This window comes from Pseudophryne corroboree, assembly GCF_028390025.1.
Source record: "Pseudophryne corroboree isolate aPseCor3 chromosome 3 unlocalized genomic scaffold, aPseCor3.hap2 SUPER_3_unloc_6, whole genome shotgun sequence".
NCBI lineage: Eukaryota > Metazoa > Chordata > Amphibia > Anura > Myobatrachidae > Pseudophryne > Pseudophryne corroboree.
In genome coordinates this window covers 1,369,374-1,384,605 of record NW_026967552.1, presented here as the reverse complement: position 1 = coordinate 1,384,605, position 15,232 = coordinate 1,369,374, and the positions used below count along the sequence as shown (strand labels likewise).

General features: G+C 49.9%; 1 protein-coding gene across 1 annotated transcript in view; it reads right to left on the bottom strand.

Moving 5' to 3' along the window:
- The window catches only part of LOC134984527 (zinc finger protein 316-like), a 48,570-nt gene that overhangs the window by 24,625 nt on the left and 8,713 nt on the right, over window positions 1-15,232 (bottom strand). Inside the window, exons 2-4 of the mRNA XM_063950092.1 lie at window positions 9,326-9,509; window positions 6,745-6,823; window positions 6,529-6,626 (exon numbers count right to left, since the gene is read on the bottom strand). Coding sequence (XP_063806162.1) covers window positions 6,529-6,626; window positions 6,745-6,823; window positions 9,326-9,421 — 273 coding nt within the window. The 5' untranslated portion in view covers window positions 9,422-9,509. The remainder of the gene's footprint in view (window positions 1-6,528; window positions 6,627-6,744; window positions 6,824-9,325; window positions 9,510-15,232) is intronic.

The following is a 15,232-nucleotide window of genomic DNA, read 5'->3' as shown; positions in this document are numbered from 1 at the left end:
TGAGCGTCACCGACGCTCAAGTGAACACTTAACAATATAGTAAATACACTGATACTGGTTTAGGGTTCCAAAGCCTATTATCTGTATTATATCTAGTATACTTGTAAAAGAGTAACACAGTACAAATGATACACTACAATATAACAAAGACTTCCTAACCAAACACCTAACTAAGGGATAAACTACAATGCTATCCTGGTCTAACACAATACAATACAATACTATAATACTACGAAGTATTTAAGAGAAAAGAGGAGAGAGAGAGAGATAGAGAGAGAGAGAGAAAGAGAGATATTGGCTCGCAGAAAGACAATGATTACGGAGAGAACTTACGCACAAAGGGTATGATCGCCTGCGCCTCGATATCCAGCTCCCGATTATCAGCAGATAACCGTTGATGAGAGAGTGAGAGCTGGATGTGGTCGGCCTGCCTATTTATGCCCCACACACAATGCAATCTCCTAGTCCCTACAATCCTTCAGTTTATTGGACACAGGAATTCGACCCTGTACTGTAACCAAAGGTCATAGGGTGATTCATACAGGTGGGCTGTGACGATTTCCAACAGCTCAGGTGGGTGGGAAACTGGGTTTCCCGCCGCATACCTGAGTATGTGCAAATCATAGAAATGGACATAAACTTCTTATGTCCATAACTATTCGCACGAGCGATTAATACGCTCCAAACCAACACCGGAATATTGCTAATTAAATACTCTTCCGATGGGTACCAAACACTGCTGTATGACTCCTGTTAGACCCTTCGTGCAATACAAAGAGGGATTCCTCCGCTCAGGGACATCCTATCTAAACCAAACTTACAGAAACTATTGAGGGGAACATGATCTATAAACGACATTAATTGTGAACTTTTGTAACGAATGAGTCGCACGCTACGATCACATAAACTCTACCGTAAATGCGCATACTGCGCGTGCGAGTGCACGCTATTGCGGGTATGCGCTTCCACGGGAGAGCGTACGCATGCGCAGCACGGACCAGTGTGCGGTGCAAATATGGCAGTGTGCATTAAGACATTTTTTCTGACTTCGACATACCTAAAACACAAAAAAAAAACCCACTATAATGATATTTGCATACAGTCAGTTTAAACTGAGGTGAAAAAATAAGAATTTACTCACCGGTAATTCTGTTTCTCGTAGTCCGTAGTGGATGCTGGGTACTCCGTAAGGACCATGGGGTATAGACGGGCTCCGCAGGAGACTGGGCACTCTTAAAAGAAAGATTAGGTACTATATCTGGTGTGCACTGGCTCCTCCCACTATGCCCCTCCTCCAGACTTCAGTTAGGGAAACTGTGCCCGGAAGAGCTGACATAATAAGGAAAGGATTTGGAATCCAGGGTAAAACTCATACCAGCCACACCAATCACACCGTACAACTTGTGATAACTATACCCAGTTAACAGTATGAAACAATAATGAGCCTCATTAACAGATGGCTCATAACAATAACCCTTTAGTTACGCAATAACTATATACATGTATTGCAGAGAGTCCGCACTTGGGACGGGCTCCCAGCATCCACTACGGACTACGAGAAATAGAATTACCGGTGAGTAAATTCTTATTTTCTCTGACGTCCTAGTGGATGCTGGGTACTCCGTAAGGACCATGGGGATTATACCAAAGCTCCCAAACGGGCGGGAGAGTGCGGATGACTCTGCAGCACCGAATGAGCAATTCAAGGTCCTCCTCAGCCAGGGTTTCAAACTTGTAGAATTTTGCCAACGTGTTTGAACCCAACCAAGTAGCAGCTCGGCAAAGTTGTAAAGCCGAGATCCCTCGGGCAGCCACCCAAGAAGAGCCCACCTTCCTTGTGGAATGGGCTTTTACAGATTTAGGATGTGGCAGTCCAGCCGCGGTATGTGCAAGTTGAATCGTGCTACAGATCCAGCGAGCAATAGTCTGCTTCGAAGCAGGAGCACCCAGCTTGTTGGGTGCATGCAGGATTAATAGCGAGTCAGGCTTTCCGACTCCAGCTATCCTGGAAACATAGATTTTCAGGGCCCTGACTACGTCCAGCAACTTGGAATCCTCCAAGTCCCTAGTAGCCGCAGGCACCACAATAGGTTGGTTCAAATGAAACGCTGATACCACCTTAGGGAGAAACTGGGGACGAGTCCTCAGATCTGCCCTGTCCATAGGGAAAATCAGATATGGGCTTTTAAACGACAAAGCCGCCAATTCTGACACCCGCCTGGCCGAAGCTAAGGCCAACAGCATGACCACCCTCCACGTGAGATATTTTAACTTCACGGTCTGAAGTGGCTCAAACCAATGTGATTTCAGGAAATCCAACACCACGTTGAGATCCCAAGGTGCCACTGGAGGCACAAAAGGTGGCTGAATATGCAGCAAACCCTTAACAAACGTCTGAACTTCAGGCAGTGAAGCCAGTTCTTTCTGAAAGAAAATAGGGCCAAAATCTGGACTTTTATGGACCCCAATTTTAGGCCCATAGTCACCCCTGCCTATAGAAAGTTCAGGAATCGACCCAGCCGGAATTCCTCCTCTCTTTCTTACTATCCTTAGTACCCTGGGTATGCGAGGAAGAGGAGGGAACACATAAACCGTCTGGTACACCCACGGTGTCGCCAGAGCGTCCCAGCTATCGCCTGAGGGTCCTTGACCTGGCGCAATATCTTTTTAGCCTTTTATTGAGGCGGGACGCCATCATGTCCACCTGTGGTCGTTCCCACCGGTGTACAATCAGTTTTAAGACTTCTGGATGAAGTCCCCACTCTCCCGGGTGGAGGTCGTGTCTGCTGAGAAAGTCTGCTTCCCAGTTTTCCACTCCCGGAATGAACACTGCTGACAGTGCTATCACGTGATTCTCCGCCCATCGAAGAATCCTTGTGGCTTCTGACATTGCTATCCTGCTTCTTGTGCCGCCCTGTCGATTTACATGGGCGACAGCCGTGATGTTGTCTGACTGAATCAGCACCGGTTGTTTTTGAAGCAGGGATTCTGCTTGACTCAGGGCATTGTAAATGACCCGTAGTTCCAGAATATTTATGTGCAGGGAAGTTTCCTGACTCGACCATTGTCCTTGGACGTTTTCTTCCCTGAGTGACTGCCCCCCACCCTCGGAGGCTTGCATCCGTGGTCACCAGGACCCAGTCCTGTATACCGAATCTGCGGCCTTCGCGAAGATGAGCACTCTGCAGCCACTACGGCAGACACACCCTGGCCCTTGGGTCAAAAGATGCGATTCGGACCACTTGTCCAATAGATCCCACTGGAAGATCCTCGCATGGAACCTGCCAAAGGGAAACGCTTCGTAAGAGCTACCATCTTTCCCAGGATTCGCGTGCAGTGATACACCGACACCTGTTTTGGTTGCAGGAGGTCCCTGACCAGAGATGATAATTCCTGGGCCTTCTCCTCCAGGAGAAACACCTTCTTCTGTTCTGTGTCCAGAATCATACCCAGGAACAGCAGACGCGTCGCGGGAATCAGCTGCGACTGTGGGATATTCAGAATCCAGCCGTGCTGATGTAGCACTTCCTGAGATAGTGCTACGCTGACTAGCAACTGCTCCTTGGACCTCGCCTTTATCAGGAGATCGTCCAAGTACGTGATAATTATAACTCCCTTCTTTCGAAGAAGTATCATCATTTTGGCCATTACCTTGGTAAATACCCTCGGTGCCGTGGACAGACCAAACGGCAATGTCTGGCATTGGTAATGACAGTCCTGTACCACAAACCTAAGGTACTCCTGGTGAGGCGGGTACATGGGGACACCCTCTTCCAGGTTTGCAATAACCGCCCTGAGCGATTCCATCTTGAACTTGAACTTCCTTATATAAGTGTTCAAGGATTTTAAATTTAGGATGGGTCTCACCGAACCGTCTGGTTTCGGTACCACAAACATTGTGGAATAGTAACCCCGCCCCTGTTAAAGGGGGGGTACCTCGATTATCACCTGCTGGAAATACAGCTTGTGAATAGCGTCCAGTACTACCTCCCTTTCTTTGGGAGCAGCTGGCAAGGCAGATTTGAGGTAACGGCGAGGGGGAGTGGCCTCGAACTCCAGCTTGTATCCCTGAGATACCACTTGCAGAATGCAGGGATCTACCTGTGAGCGAACCCACTGGTCGCTGAAGTTCCGGAGACGCGCCCCCACCGCACCTGGCTCCGCCTGTGGAGCCCCAGCGTCATGCGGTGGACTTAGAGGAAGCGGGGGAGGATTTTGGTTCCAGGAAACTGGCTGTCTGGTGCAGCTTTTTCCCTCTTCCCCTGCCTCTGGGCAGAAAGGAAGCGCCTCTGACCCGCTTGCCTTTTTGTGGCCGAAAGGACTGTACCTGATAATACGGTGCTTTCGTAGGCTGTGAGGAAACCTGAGGTAAAAATGTCGACTTCCCAGCTGTCGCTGTGGATACTAGGTCTGACAAACCATCCCCAAACAATTCCTCACGCCTTTTAGAATCAGCATCACCTGTCCACTGCCGAGTCCATAATACTCTTCTGGCAGAAATGGACATTGCATTAACTCTAGATGCCAGCCGGCAAATATCCCTCTGTGCATCTCTCATATATAAGACTACGTCTTTAATATGCTCTATGGTTAGAAAAATAGTATCCCTGTCTAGGGTATCAATATTATCTGACAAGGTATCGGACCAAGCTGCTGCAGCACTACACATCCATGCTGAAGCAATTGCAGGTCTCAGTATAGTACCTGAGTGTGTATATACAGACTTCAGGATAGCCTCCTGCTTTCTATCAGCAGGCTCCTTTAAGGCGGCCGTATCCTGAGACGGCAGTGCCACCTTTTTTGACAAGCGTGTGAGCACCTAATCCACCCTAGGGGATGTCTCCCAACGTAGCCTGTCCTCTGGCGGGAAAGGGTACGCCATCAGTAACTTTTTAGAAATCACTAGTTTCTTATCGGGGGAACCCCACGCTTCTTCACACACTTCATTCAACTCATCTGATGGGGGAAAAACCACTGGTTGCTTTTTCTCCCCAAACATAATACCCTTTTTAGTGGTACCTGGGTTAATGTCAGAAATGTGCAACACATTTTTCATTGCCGTAATCATGCAATGGATGGCCCTTGTGGATTGTACATTAGTCTCGTCCTCGTCGACACTGGAGTCAGACTCCGTGTCGACATCTGTGTCTGCCATCTGAGGTAGCGGGCGTTTTTGAGACCCTGATGGCCTTTGAGACGCCTGGGCAGGCACGGGCTGAGAAGCTGTATTGTCATCGAACCTTTTATGCAAGGAGTTGACACTGTCGGTTAATACCTTCCACATATCCACCCACTCTGGTGTCGACCCCGCAGGGGGTGACATCACACTTATCGGCACCTGTTCCACCTCCACATAAGTTTCCTCATCAAACATGTCGACACAGCCGTACCGACACACCGCACACACACAGGGAATGCTGAGGACAGTACCCCACCAAGTCCTTTGGGGAGACAGAGAGAGAGTATGCCAGCACACACCACAGCGCTATATAATGCAGGGATGCACACTATACAGAGTGATTTTTCCCCTATAGCCGCTTATATACACAGTTATGCGCCTAAATGTATGTGCCCCCCCACTCTTTTTTACCCTAGACGTCTGGAACTGCAGGGGAGAGCCTGGGGAGCGTCCTTACAGCGAAGTTGTGAAGAGAAAATGGCGCCGGTGTGCGGAGAAGCCCCGCCCCTTCATCGGCTGGCTTCTCCCGCGTTTTTTATGTATAATGGCGGGGGTTAATGCACATATGCAGCTTATTAAAACTGTATTATGTGCGGTTTGCCATGTAAGGTACTCTAATTGCTGCCCAGGGCGCGCCCCCCCCCCAGCGCCCTGCACCCATCAGTGACCGGAGTGTGTGGTGTGCAGAGGGAGCAATGGCGCACAGCTGCAGCGCTGTGCGCTACCTTAATGAAGACCGGAGTCTTCAGCCGCCGATTTTCAACTTCGCATTCTGTCTTCTGGCTCTGCAAGGGGGACGGCTGCGCGGCTCCGGGACCGGACGACCGAGGCTGGGCCTGTGTTTGATCCCTCTGGAGCTAATGGTGTCCAGTAGCCTAAGAAGCCCAAGCTAGCTGCAAGCAGGTAGGTTCGCTTCTCTCCCCTCAGTCCCTCGTAGCAGTGAGTCTGTTGCCAGCAGATCTCACTGAAAATAAAAAACCTAACAAATACTTTATTTTCTAGGAAGCTCAGGAGAGCCCCTAGGGTGCATCCAGCTCTGGCCGGGCACAGATACTAACTGAGGTCTGGAGGAGGGGCATAGAGGGAGGAGCCAGTGCACACCAGATAGTACCTAATCTTTCTTTTAAGAGTGCCCAGTCTCCTGCGGAGCCCGTCTATACCCCGCGGTCATTACGGAGTACTCAGCATCCACTAGGACGTCAGAGAAAACACTATAATGACATTTGCATACAGTCAGATTAAACCGAGGTGAAACAGTATAATATCAGTATATAAGACACACAGCTCCTCTACAGATCATATAGTGACAGTCACTTTGGTATATTGGGGAGACCCTAAATCCCACCTACCTGATCCTCCTGTGGGGTCCTGTGATTCTCCTCTGTACAATCCTGGGAATACAGAGGACGGGGACATCTCTCTGGGGTATCTCTGTTACTGGGCCCATCTGTAGGAGACACACAGTGACTGAGTACAGTGTATATATGTGATTATCAGGTGATGTGTGTATATAGGGGCCCCCATACCTGCTCTCCCCTGTACAATACATGACAGTCTCCTCTTACCCAGTGATGTGAGAGGCCGGTGATTCTCCATCATCACGTCCTTATACAGACCCCTGTGTTCCTCTATATACTCCTCCTCCTGCATGGAGACATAGACAGTGACATCCTGACACCTTATAGGAACCTGACACACACACAGTGATACAGTCATCACCCAGACACGTCCCCTGGTGTTACTGTACAATGCCCCATTCCCAGCAGTCACCTCTCCAGTCATCACCTAGACACGTCCCCTGGTGTTACTGTATAATGTCCCATTCCCAGCAGTCACCTCTCCAGTCATCACCCATACACATCCCCTGGTGTTACTGTATAATGTCCCATTCCCAGTAGTCACCTCTCCAGTCATAACCCAAACACGTCCCATGGTGTTACTGTATAATGTACCATTCCCAGCAGTCACCTCTCCAGTCATCACCCAGACACATCCCCTGGTGTTACTGTATAATGCCTCATTCCCAGCAGTCACCTCTCCAGTCATCACCCATACACATCCCCTGGTGTTACTGTATAATGTCCCATTCCCAGTAGTCACCTCTCCAGTCATCACCCAGACACGTCCTCTGGTGTTACTGTATAATGTCCCATTCCCAGCAGTCACCTCTCCAGTCATCACCCAGACACGTTCCCTGGTGTTACTGTATAATGTACCATTCCCAGCAGTCACCTCTCCAGTCATAACCCAAACACGTCCCATGGTGTTACTGTATAATGTACCATTCCCAGCAGTCACCTCTCCAGTCATCACCCAGACACATCCCCTGGTGTTACTGTATAATGTCCCATTCCCAGCAGTCACCTCTCCAGTCATCACCCATACACATCCCCTGGTGTTACTGTATAATGTCCCATTCCCAGTAGTCACCTCTCCAGTCATCACCCAGACACGTCCTCTGGTGTTACTGTATAATGTCCCATTCCCAGCAGTCACCTCTCCAGTCATCACCCAGACACGTTCCCTGGTGTTACTGTATAATGTACCATTCCCAGCAGTCACCTCTCCAGTCATAACCCAAACACGTCCCATGGTGTTACTGTATAATGTACCATTCCCAGCAGTCACCTCTCCAGTCATCACCCAGACACATCCCCTGGTGTTACTGTATAATGTCCCATTCCCAGCAGTCACCTCTCCAGTCATCACCCAGGCACATCCCCTGGTGTTACTGTATAATGCCCTATTCCCGACAGTCACCTCTCCAGTCATCACCCAGACACGTCCAACAGTGTTACTGTATAATGCCTCATTCCCAGCAGTCACCTCTCCAGTCATCACCCAGACACGTCCCCTGGTGTTACTGTATAATGCCCCATTCCCAGCAGTCACCTCTCCATTCATCACCCAGACACATCCCCTGGTGTTACTGTATAATGCCCCATTCCCAGCAGTCACATCTCCAGTCATCACCCAGACACATTCCCTGGTGTTACTGTATAATGTCCCATTCCCAGCAGTCACATCTCCAGTCATCACCCAGACACATTCCCTGGTGTTACTGTATAATGTCCCATTCCCGACAGTCACCTCTCCAGTCATCACCCAGACACGTCCAACAGTGTTACTGTATAATGTCTCATTCCCGGCAGTCACCTCTCCAGTCATCACTCAGACACATCCCTTAGTGTTACTGTATAATGTCCCATTACCAGCAGTCACCTCTCCAGTCATCACCTAGACACGTCCCCTGGTGTCACTGTATAATGTCCCATTCCCAGCAGTCACCTCTCCAGTCAGCACCCAGACACATACACTGGTGTTACTGTATAATATCCCATTCCCAGCAGTCACCTCTCCAGTCATCACCTAGACACGTCCCCTGGTGTTACTGTATAATGTCCCAATCCCAGCAGTCACCTCTCCAGTGATCACCCAGACACATCCCCTGGTGTTACTGTATAATGTCCCATTCCCAGCAGTCAACTCTCCAGCCATCACCCAGACACATCCCGTGGAGTTACTGTATAATGCCCCATTCCCAGCAGTCACTTCTCCAGTCATCACCCAGACACGTCCCCTGGTGTTACTGTATAATGCCCCATTCCCAGCAGTCACCTCTCCAGTCATCACCCAGACACATCCCCTGGTGTTACTGTATAATGCCCCATTCCCAGCAGTCACCTCTCCAGTCATCACCCAGACACATCCCCTAGTGTTACTGTATAATGTACCATTCCTGCAAGTCACCTCTCCAGTCATAACCCAAACACGTCCCATGGTGTTACTGTATATTGTACCATTCCCAGCAGTCACCTCTCCAGTCATCACCCAGACACATCCCCTGGTGTTACTGTATAATGCCCCATTCCCAGCAGTCACCTCTCCAGTCATCACCCAGACACATTCCCTGGTGTTACTGTATAATGCCCCATTCCCAGCAGTCACCTCTCCAGTCATCACCCAGACACGCCCCCTGGTGTTACTGTATAATGTCCTATTCCCAGCAGTCACCTCTCCAGTCATCACCAAGACACGTCGCACAGTGTTACTGTATAATGCCTCATTCCCGGCAGTCACCTCTCCAGTCATCACCCAGACACATCCCTTGGTATTACTGTACAATGTTCCATTTACAGCAGTCACCTCTCCAGTCAGCAGTGGAATGATCTTGTTGGTGAGTTCCTGGATCTTCTGGTCACTGTGTCTCTCATGTATCAGTGAGTGAGGTGGAGGCACCATGATGGTGCTCTGGGACCTGCTCAGTCCTCCTGACACATGAGCATGGCTGCTGGGTGTCTCACGCTCACCAGATGTCTTCTTCACACCTCTGTGAAATGGGGGAGACATAAATATCACTGTAAATATCCCCTCACCTCCACAGTCATGTCCCTGTACTATTACCATAGATAATAAGAATTTACTTACCGATAATTCTATTTCTCGTAGTCCGTAGTGGATGCTGGGAATTCCGTAAGGACCATGGGGATTAGCGGCTCCGCAGGAGACTGGGCACAAAAGTAAAGCTTTAGGTCTACCTGGTGTGCACTGGCTCCTCCCCCTATGACCCTCCTCCAAGCCTCAGTTAGGATACTGTGCCCGGACGAGCGTACACAATAAGGAAGGATTTATGAATCCCGGGTAAGACTCATACCAGCCACACCAATCACACTGTACAACTTGTGATCTGAACCCAGTTAACAGCATGATAACAGAGGAGCCTCTGGATAGATGGCTCACAACAACAATAACCCGATTTAGTTAACAATAACTATGTACTAGTATTGCAGACAATCCGCACTTGGGATGGGCGCCCAGCATCCACTACGGACTACGAGAAATAGAATTATCGGTAAGTAAATTCTTATTTTCTCTGACGTCCTAGTGGATGCTGGGAACTCCGTAAGGACCGTGGGGATTATACCAAAGCTCCCAAACGGGCGGGAGAGTGCGGATGACTCTGCAGCACCGAATGAGAGTACTGCAGGTCCTCCTCAGCCAGGGTATCAAATTTGTAGAATTTTGCAAACGTGTTTGCCCCTGACCAAGTAGCCGCTAGGCAAAGTTGTAAAGCCGAGACCCCTCGGGCAGCCGCCCAAGATGAGCCCACCTTCCTTGTGGAGTGGGCATTTACAGATTTTGGCTGTGGCAGGCCTGCCACAGAATGTGCAAGCTGAATTGTACTACAAATCCAACGAGCAATAGTCTGCTTAGAAGCAGGAGCACCCAGCTTGTTGGGTGCATACAGGATAAACAGCGAGTCAGATTTTCTGACTCCAGCCATCCTGGAAACATATTTTCAGGGCCCTGACAACGTCCAGCAACTTGGAGTCCTCAAAGTCCCTAGTAGCCGCAGGTACCACAATAGGCAGGTTCAGGTGAAACGCTGAAACCACCTTAGGGGAGAAATTGAGGAAGAGTCCTCAATTCTGCCCTGTCCGTATGAAAAATCAGGAAAGGGCTTTTATAAGATAAAGCCGCCAATTCTGACACGCGCCTGGCCGAAGCCAGGGCCAACAGCATGACCACTTTCCATGTGAGATATTTCAAATCCACAGATTTAAGCGGTTCAAACCAATGTGATTTTAGGAACCCCAAAACTACATTGAGATCTCAAGGTGCCACTGGAGGCACAAAAGGAGGCTGTATATGCAGCACCCCCTTGACAAACGTCTGAACTTCAGGAACTGAAGCCAGTTCTTTCTGGAAGAAAATCGACAGGGCCGAAATCTGAACCTTAATGGATCCTAATTTTAGGCCCATAGACACTCCTGTTTGCAGGAAATGCAGGAATCGACCCAGTTGAAATTCCTCCATTGGGGCCTTCCTGGCCTCGCACCACGCAACATATTTTCGCCAAATGCGGTGAAAATGCTTTGCGGTCACATCCTTCCTGGCTTTGATCAGGGTAGGAATGACTTCTTCCGGAATGCCTTTTTCCTTCAGGATATGGCGTTCAACCGCCATGCCGTCAAACGCAGCCGCGGTAAGTCTTGGAACAGACAGGGTCCTTGCTGGAGCAGGTCCCTTCTTAGAGGTAGAGGCCACGGGTCCTCTGTGAGCATCTCTTGAAGTTCCGGGTACCAAATCCTTCTTGGCCAATCCGGAGCCACGAGTATAGTTCTTACTCCTCTCCGTCTTATAATTCTCAGTACCTTGGGTATGAGAGGCAGAGGAGGGAACACATACACTGACTGGTACACCCACGGTGTTACCAGAACGTCCACAGCTATTGCCTGAGGGTCCCTTGACCTGGCGCAATACCTGTCGAGTTTCTTGTTGAGGCGGGACGCCATCATGTCCACCTTTGGTTTTTCCCAACGGTTTACAATCATGTGGAAGACTTCTGGGTGAAGTCCCCACTCTCCCGGGTGGAGGTCGTGCCTGCTGAGGAAGTCTGCTTTCCAGTTGTCCACTCCCAGAATGAACACTGCTGACCGTGCTATCACATGATTTTCCGCCCAGCGAAGAATCCTTGCAGCTTCTGCCATTGCCCTCCTGCTTCTTGTGCCGCCCTGTCTGTTCACGTGGGCGACTGCCATGATGTTGTCCGACTGGATCAGCACCGGCTGACCTTGAAGCAGAGGTCTTGCTTGGCTTAGGGCATTGTAAATGGCCCTTAGCTCCAGGATATTTATGTGAAGTGATGTCTCCAGGCTTGATCACAAGCCCTGGAAATTTCTTCCCTGTGTGACTGCTCCCCAGCCTCGCAGGCTGGCATCCGTGGTCACCAGGACCCAGTCCTGAATGCCGAATCTGCGGCCCTCTAGAAGATGAGCACTCTGCAACCACCACAGGAGAGACACCCTTGTCTTTGGTGACAGGGTTATCCGCTGATGCATCTGAAGATGCGATCCGGACCATTTGTCCAGCAGGTCCCACTGGAAAGTTCTTGCGTGGAATCTGCCGAATGGGATTGCTTCGTAGGAAGCCACCATTTTTCCCAGGACCCTTGTGCATTGATGCACTGACACATGGCCTGGTTTTAGGAGGTTTCTGACTAGTTCGGATAACTCCCTGGCTTTCTCCTCCGGGAGAAACACCTTTTTCTGGACTGTGTCCTGTCCAGGATCATCCCTAGGAATAGAAGACGTGTCGTCGGGATCAGCTGCGATTTTGGAATATTGAGAATCCAACCGTGCTGCCGCAACACTGCTTGAGATAGTGCTACCCCGACTACCAACTGTTCCCTGGATCTTGCCCTTATCAGGAGATCGTCCAAATAAGGGATAACTAAAACTCCCTTCCTTCGAAGGAGTATCATCATTTCGGCCATTACTATGGTAAAGACCCGGGGTGCCGTGGACAAACCAAACGGCAGCGTCTGAAACTGATAGTGACAGTTCTGTACCACAAACCTGAGGTACCCTTGGTGAGAAGGGTAAATTGGGACATGGAGGTAAGCATCCTTGATGTCCAAAGACACCATATAATCCCCTTCTTCCAGGTTCGCAATCACCGCTCTGAGTGACTCCATCTTGAATTTGAACCTTTGTATGTAAGTGTTCAAGGATTTCAGATTTAAAATAGGTCTCACCGAGCCGTCCGGCTTCGGTACCACAAACAGCGTGGAATAATACCCCTTTTCCCTGTTGCAGGAGGGGTACCTTGATTATCACCTGCTGGGAATACAGCTTGTGAATGGCTTCCAATACCGCCTCCCTGTCGGAGGGAGACGTCGGTAAAGCAGACTTTAAGAAACAGCGAGGGGGAGACGTCTCGAATTCCAATTTGTACCCCTGAGATACCATTTGAAGGATCCAGGGGTCCACCTGTGAGTGAGCCCACTGCACGCTGAAATTCTTGAGACTGGCCCCCACCGTGCCTGAGTCCGCTAGTAAAGCCCCAGCGTCATGCTGAGGACTTGGCAGAAACGGGAGAGGGCTTCTGTTCCTGGGAACTGGCTGTTTGCTGCAGCCTTTTTCCTCTCCCTCTGCCACGGGGCAGAAATGAGGAGCCTTTTGCCCGCTTGCCCTTATGGGGCCGAAAGGACTGCGCCTGATAATACAGCGTCTTCTTATGTTGAGAGGCTACCTGGGGTAAAAATGTGGATTTCCCAGCAGTTGCTGTGGCCACCAGGTCTGATAGACCTACCCCAAATAACTCCTCCCCTTTATAAGGCAATACTTCCATATGCCTTTTGGAATCAGCATCACCTGACCACTGCCTCGTCCATAACCCTCTTCTGACAGAAATGGACAGCGCACTTACTCTTGATGCCAGTTGGCAAATATCCCTCTGTGCATCACGCATATATAGAAATGCATCTTTCAAATGCTCTATAGTCAGTAATATACTGTCCCTATCTAGGGTATCAATATTGTCAGTCAGGGAATCCGACCAAGCCACCCCAGCACTGCACATCCAGGCTGAGGCGATTGCTGGTCGCAGTATAACACCCGTGTGAGTGTATATACATTTTAGGATATTCTCCTGCTTTCTGTCAGCAGGTTCCTTAAGGGCGGCCGTATCAGGAGACGGTAGTGCCACCTGTTTAGACAAACGTGTGAGCGCTTTATCCACCCTAGGGGGTGTTTCCCAACGTGCCCTATCCTCTGGCGGGAAGGGGTATGATGCTAATAACCTTTTAGGAATTATCAGTTTTTCATCGGGGGAAACCCACGCTTCATCACACACTTCATTTAATTCCTCAGATGCAGGAAAAACTACAGGCAGTTTTTTCTCACCAAACATAATACCCTTTTTATTGGTACTTGTATTACCAGAAATATGTAAAACATTTTTCATAGCCTCAATCATGTAACGTGTGGCCCTACTGGAAGTCACATTCGTCTCTTCGTCGACACTGGAGTCAGTATCCGTGTCGGCGTCTGTATCTGCCATCTGAGGTAACGGGCGTTTTAGAGCCCCTGATGGCTTTTGAGACGCCTGGACAAGCACAAGCTGAGTAGCCGGCTGTCTCATGTCATCAACCGTCTTTTGTAAAGAGCTGACACTGTCACGTAATTCCTTCCATAAGCTCAGCCACTCAGGTGTCGACTCCCTAGGGGGTGACATCTCCATTACAGGCAATTGCTCCGCCTCCACACCATTTTCCTCATCATACATGTCGACACAATCGTACCGACACACAGCACACACACAGGGAATGCTCTGATAGAGGACAGGACCCCACTAGCCCTTTGGGGAGACAGAGGGAGAGTATGCCAGCACACACCAGAGCGCTATATATACAGGGATAACCTTATAGAAGTGTTTTTTCCCTTATAGCTGCTGTTTATGTTAATACTGCGCCTAATTAGTGCCCCCCTCTCTTGTTTTACCCTTTTCTGTAGTGCAGGACTGCAGGGGAGAGTCAGGGAGACATCCTTCCAGCGGAGCTGTGAGGGAAAATGGCGCCAGTGTGCTGAGGAGATAGGCTCCGCCCCCTTCTCGGCGGACTTTTCTCCCGCTTTTTGCTGTATTCTGACAGGGGTTAAAATACATCCATATAGCCCTGGGGGTTATATGTGATGTATTTTCGCCAGCCAAGGTGTTTATATTGCTGCTCAGGGCGCCCCCCCCCCCCCAGCGCCCTGCACCCTCAGTGACCGGAGTGTGAAGTGTGCCTGAGGAGCAATGGCACACAGCTGCAGTGCTGTGCGCTACCTTGGTAAAGACTGATGTCTTCTGCCGCCGATTTTCCGGACCTCTTCTTGCTTCTGGCTGTGTAAGGGGGCCAGCGGCGCGGCTCTGGGACCGGACTCCGAGGCTGGGCCTGTCTTCGGTCCCTCTGGAGCTAATGGTGTCCAGTAGCCTAAGAAGCCCAAGCTGGCTGCACGCAGGTGAGTTCGCTTCTTCTCCCCTTAGTCCCTCGATGCAGTGAGCCTGTTGCCAGCAGGTCTCACTGAAAATAAAAAACCTAAAACTAAACTTTTTCTAAGAAACTCAGGAGAGCTCCTAGAATGCACCCTTCTCGGCCGGGCACAAAAATCTAACTGAGGCTTGGAGGAGGGTCATAGGGGGAGGAGCCAGTGCACACCAGGTAGTCCTAAAGCTTTACTTTTGTGCCCAGTCTCCTGCGGAGCCGCTAATCCCCATGGTCCTTACGGA